The sequence below is a fragment of the Euprymna scolopes genome, chromosome 45 (assembly GCF_053919585.1).
Source record: "Euprymna scolopes isolate OS-2025 chromosome 45, ASM5391958v1, whole genome shotgun sequence".
In the NCBI taxonomy this organism is placed as follows: Eukaryota; Metazoa; Mollusca; class Cephalopoda; order Sepiida; family Sepiolidae; genus Euprymna; species Euprymna scolopes.
In genome coordinates, this window is record NC_136526.1 from 13,738,875 (window position 1) to 13,744,874 (window position 6,000).

The 6,000-nt window shown below is 37.7% G+C and overlaps 1 protein-coding gene across 50 annotated transcripts in view; it reads right to left on the reverse strand.

Annotated features, from left to right (window-relative positions):
* LOC145269265 (kinesin-like protein unc-104) overlaps positions 1 to 6,000 on the reverse strand; it is a 649,720-nt gene that overhangs the window by 247,172 nt on the left and 396,548 nt on the right. For all 50 annotated transcript variants that reach the window (XM_080124920.1, XM_080124904.1, XM_080124897.1 and 47 more), the window contains 3 exons: positions 4,584 to 4,677; positions 2,622 to 2,694; positions 2,025 to 2,130 (listed from right to left, as the gene is read on the reverse strand). In XM_080124920.1, the coding sequence (XP_079981046.1) occupies positions 2,025 to 2,130; positions 2,622 to 2,694; positions 4,584 to 4,677 (273 nt within the window). The remainder of the gene's footprint in view (positions 1 to 2,024; positions 2,131 to 2,621; positions 2,695 to 4,583; positions 4,678 to 6,000) is intronic.

The window sequence follows — 6,000 nt, forward strand, 5'->3', positions numbered from 1 at the left end:
GAGGGAGTCAACAAAAGCAGTCTTCTCGTGACGACGAGCGGTTCTATGCATGCGCCAGATGACATCATGACCTGATTTACTTTAAATCGTTGAAAAACTGAACAAATTTCATGTACGTCGTGTTAGGTCAGTCGATTAGCGTGTTGGTTCATTATCTAAACATTTTGGGTTCGAATCGTGGTGTGAGATGTCTCCTTTTTTTTTTTTTTCGATTTTTTAAATTTAAATATTGAACCAGTGTTATTTAAGCCATTTTTCACGTGACGTTTGTTTTTCTGTTTTTTTTTTTTACTTCGCTTATCCACCCCCGACCACACACCCAAAAACACCCGGGTACCCACTGATTTTTTAAATTTTAATATCGAAACGGGCTTATTTAAGCCATTTTTCACGTGTTCATTTTTCTGTTTTAATCGTTCGTTTGCCTTGCGTTAGTTTTTTTTGTGTTTTTTTTTCGATGTTTTGATTACCCCCCCCCCTCCGCTTAATTAAAACGTTTTCTTTTTTTACTTCACTTATAACAAACAAACCTACGTCGTCATCGTAACGATTGACGACTTCCAGGCGCGCACCTGTCAATTTGGTTTTTACTTAAATAAATTCAAACATTTTTCAATAACTCATTCTGGCTGGCCGATTTTATTTTCAAACTTCGCTTCAGGGCTTTGGGTTCGATCCTACCCCCCCCCCTCCAGGTTCTTTTTTATTTAACACCACACACACCTACAAACACCCGGGCAACGCCGGGTACCCCTGCTAGTCTATATATATAAAAGCGAAAATGTGTGTGTGTGTTTGTATGTCTCGCAAAAACTTTTGACACGGGCCACGGATTTTCGCCACATAGATATTATTTTAAAGTTCGAACCTTTGGCCGACAAATATCGAAAAATTGGCTAAAAACATTAATTCCTTCACCCTAAAATCATCAGTTTTCTACAGGGAGGGTGTAGCAAAAACCGTCCTCTCATGACAAGTTTGCTTCTACGCATGCGCAAATGACGTCGGAACATGATTTAGTTTAAATATTAAAAAAAAACGACCCAATTTCATCAACGTCATCTTAGCTCACTTGATTAGAGGTCGGCCTCATTATCTAAAGGTTTTAAGTTCGAATCACGGTATAAAATGTCTTTTTTTTTTCGATTTTTTAAATTTTAATATTGAAACAGTTATTTAAGCCATTTTTCACGTTTTATGTTTTTTTTGTTTTTATTTTTCAGATTTTTTAAAGACGTTTCAACGTTCGTTTTTCTGTTTTTTTTTCATCACATTTGCGTTTTCTTTTTTGGTTTTTCTGATTTTTACATTTAACATCGTTCGTTTGCCTTATGTTATTATTTTTTGTGTTTTTTTCGATTTTTTTAAGTTTTGACATTTTTTTTATATATAATATTTAAACAAATAAAAACATATTTAATAATTTAATATTTAAAAATATTTACTTCGCTTATTCTTATGTTTTGATTATCCCCCCGACACACACACCTCTAAACATTCGGACAACGCCGGGTAACCCCCCCCCCCCCATTAGTCTATAATATAAATCTCACTTGTCTGTTTAAATGCATGTATGTATGTGTAAAACTTTTGACAGAGGCGACAGATTTACATGAGATTGGTATTGTTTTGAAGCTCGACCCTTCGGATGACAAATATCGGAAAATTGGCTAAAAACATTAATTTCTTCACCCTCAACTGAGCGCTTTTCTACAGGGAGGGGTTGCCTTTTTGCCGATATTTTTGCAAGTCATCCCCCTCTTTTCGATTGGCTAGCCTTAATTTAAACCTTCGTCACTTCCGGTTTGGCGATGAGCAAAACAACAAAGACGTCACGTTTTGGTTTGTTTTTTTTCCACCTTCTTTTCCTCCTTCACGGTACGGATTCGAGCCTGCCTGCTTGCCACCACTTTTTTTTTTTTTTTTTTTTTGCTCAATACACACCTTCAAACACCTGGGCAACGCCAGTTACCCCCGCTAGTATGGTAATAAAAGGAAATGATAATTAAAAAGTGTTTACTGACCCATTTCTGTTTCTTCTTCATAGTTCAAGTCCTCGGTAGTGCAACTGGACATCATGGAATGCCTTTCCACCTGTTCTTGTAGGGCATGGATTTGGAATTCATAATCCTTAAAAGAAGAGACATCGATAGAGCATTATAAATCTTCATACAGGGTAACTAAAAAAAAAACAAAAGCTAAAACACTAAGAAACGGGGCCTAATTAGAGTTGGGGCCCATTTTTTTTGGGGGGGGGGGTCACCTTGTATTACAATCATTTATTTTGTGTTTTGTAACTTTTTAGATGATGATTCATTATGTAGATCATTCAGACTACTATTCTCATCTTAATTGTTATTTTCACAATATTTCGGCTTATGTAAGCTTTGACAATCTTCAGTGCATCTTTTTTGAACTTGGGAATCTTCTAGTTAAACCCAGGAACATATAAAGGGTTTAGTTTGACATTCGATATAGATTTCAGAGTTCGATATGATGCATTTGAATAAGGTCAGAGGTTAGATCGGCCAAAACTATCAAAATATGACCCCCTCCCAAACAGCACATGACTAACCTTGCTCAAGGTAACACAAATGGATCTGTAAATCTGAAAAACTTACCTTTCTTTGCTGTTCAAATAACAAATCAGCTTCTTCTTTCTCTTTACGATACTGTTCCTCTAATGCCAACAACCTGCGAAGACAAAAACACAGTTTTGTTAGTATTTTTTTTTTTTTTAACTCACATTCACTCCTAACAAGGCCACTTGGACGTAAGGGCCAACTATTTGGTATACTTAGGAAAGGTTAACAAGATGTTGGTTTACATTACATTTAAACTATTATTACTTGTTAAAAATAATTGTACAGGGTGAAATGATAAAACTGTCACCCTAGAAAAGATGATAGGATTCCATTTTCGTTTGATGAAAACCTGTTTTCGTTTGATGTTGCAGATCTACTAGTTGGCCAGTTATGTACAAATATCAATAGTGTCTAAAAGTGACACAATCTTCAACAATCAGGATCGGAGATGCACCACTGTATAACTCATGCTCTCTACCGATGCAAGTTATAACAACAGGAATATTGCCAGCACCTTCAAAATGCATTGCTGAATTGCCACGAATAACAGGGACGTGCAAAGTTCTTGGCCACAGCTATGGTCTTTGGTGTCGTTTCAAGTGAGGGCCACATCATGCCACCTCATATCTTTGAAGTCAACTTGAAAGTCAACATCAAAGTGTATCTGGATGTGCTGAAGAGTGTGGTAATCTCCTGGTGCAATCAGGTGGCTACTGGCAGACCCTGAGTGTGACAACAGGACTCGGCGCCAGTCCACAAGTCCAAAGAGACTCAGGCTTGGCTTCAGAAAGAGTGCTATGACTTTGTACCATTCTCTGACTGGGCACCCTCTCTTTCTATGACCTGAATCCGCTGGACTACTGCATTTGGTTATATGTCGAGAACATCACCAACATGACCTCCCACAATACCAAAGGCAGCCTAATCGCAGTCATCCGCCGAGTATTTACCGAGCTCCTGCTGGCGCTTATGGAAAAGGCATGCTCCCAGTTCTGGACACCTATTGAGGCAGTGATTCAGGCTGAAGGCAGCTACATTGAATAGGTGTCAGCTCTACTACATAATCAAGTTATCTGAATTGATTGATTGAGGCTGAAGGCGGCTACATTGAATAGATGTCAGCTCTACTACATAATCAGGTTATCTGAATTGATTGATTGAGGCTGAAGGCAGCTACATTGAATAGATGTCAGCTCTACTACATAATCAAGTTATCTGAATTGATTGATTGAGGCTGAAGGCGGCTACATTGAATAGATGTCAGCTCTACTACATAATCAAGTTATCTGAATTGATTGATTGAGGCTGAAGGCAGCTACATTGAATAGATGTCAGCTCTACTACATAATCAAGTTATCTGAATTGATTGATTGAGGCTGAAGGCGGCTACATTGAATAGATGTCAGCTCTACTACATAATCAAGTTATCTGAATTGATTGATTGAGGCTGAAGGCAGCTACATTGAATAAATATCAGCTCTACTACATAATCAAGTTACCTGAATTGATTGATTGAGGCTGAAGGCGGCTACATTGAATAGATGTCAGCTCTACTACATAATCAAGTTATCTGAATTGATTGATTGAGGCTGAAGGCGGCTACATTGAATAGATGTCAGCTCTACTACATAATCAAGTTACCTGAATTGATTTTTTCCAATAAGAGTTTTAAAATAAAGCTGTAGTGTTGTTTTCTTTAGGGTGACACTTTTACCGTTTTACTCTGTAAAATATATTTGTGTGTATTTTATGACCGGGCAATGTCGAGTGGCCTGCTAGTAATAATTTGGGCTATAACAACAGCATATTCTTTTCATTGTTTAGACTCTCGAGTATATATCCGAAACAGTTAGACACAGCTAATCAACCGAGAACCACATCACTCTATATAAAAGCATATAAGATATCAACGGATACACACTCGAGAGTCAAAACAATGAAAAGAATATGCTGTTGTCCTAGTTCTAGTAATAATAGCAAACAAAGACATTCACTTACCTTTGCTCCATATCTTTTCTCAGATCAATTCCTTGTTTTTCCAATAATTCTAACTGAGCAAAGGTCCAATCCACAGGTTCTTGATTCTGTGCCACTGTTTGGCGAGAAAAAAAAAGAAGTAAATTATAATGTAACAAGCAAACTGCACATTTAAACAAATTTGTAATGAACCGTCTAGCTTTTAATTGTTTATGTAATTCTTTTTTTCTTTATCAAAGCATAGAGGCCACTGAAGGGCAAGAGCTAGCGAGTGAACACTGATGATCGGTAATAGCGGAAATTGAGTAGAATTTGATCATTTAAGGGGACGGCTCAACAAGAACTTGTTTAAATTTAACTTGAAAACGGTCATGTTATAGTCAGCTGGGAAGCAGCTCCATGGCATTGTGTTCCATAGGAAAGAAGCTTTGCTCATGGAATTTTATTTAGTTTTACGTGGCACAGATAGAGAGTAAGGGAAAGACAGATTTAGTTCTACTGAGCTCAAAGGAAGATTAAATTTGGACAGTATGGTAAGATTTTGACGTGATACTCCTCGTGGTGGAACAAACAAACAAAAACCAGATATTTTAGAATTAAAGTATACATGAAGGCGATCATAGGGAAAGAAATGTCGATGGACTCCAATTTAGCATGTAACCAAGGGGTGAATGAATAATATTGAGATACCCCTCCCCCAACTTTTTTTTTTTTTTTTAACATAGGAGTCACTACTTATCAAGGCCCTGAGGCCACTCGAGGGTAAGGGTTATTGAACGTACAGTAATCAATGGGATAATATCGTAGTAGTCGTTATTAATGAAAATTTGGTAGATTGGATTATTTAAGGGGGGGAGGAAGTCATCAAGAATTTGTTTATGTTGGACTTGAAGACAACTAAGTTGTAGTCAGCTGGGGAAAGAAGGCAAACGGAAGAGAGTTCCACAGGCGTGCAGTTCTAAGAAAGAAACGTTGTTCCTGGAATCTACATTTTGATTTAGGCACAGTTAAAGAGTGGGAAAAACTATTGACAGTGGTTTCAGCCAGACGGGTATTTTTCGAAAAGGATTGGCGAGGGGGGACCAGAGATTGGAGCCAGTCGAGCACTTGCTGTGGACATAGCGAGAAAACAAAGACAGGCTTGCAACGTCCCTTCTGTGGGAAAGAGGTTGCAGGGAAGAGAAAAGCCCATCCCTCACTGTTACAAAGTCTATTTTGAACTCTGTCAAGGCAGGATAAGCTGCTTCTGGCAGCTTCTGCCCTCACATAGATATTTACAAGAAAAAAAAAATAAATAAATAAACTGCCACTTTTTACACACTTAAGTGCAAAGTTAGTAAGTTTGGCATTTGTGTAGCATAGTTTACAGTTGAGAAATTGAAAATAAAACAAATCACTCCTTCAGCCTTTGATAGACTATGGATACCCACATAGGGAT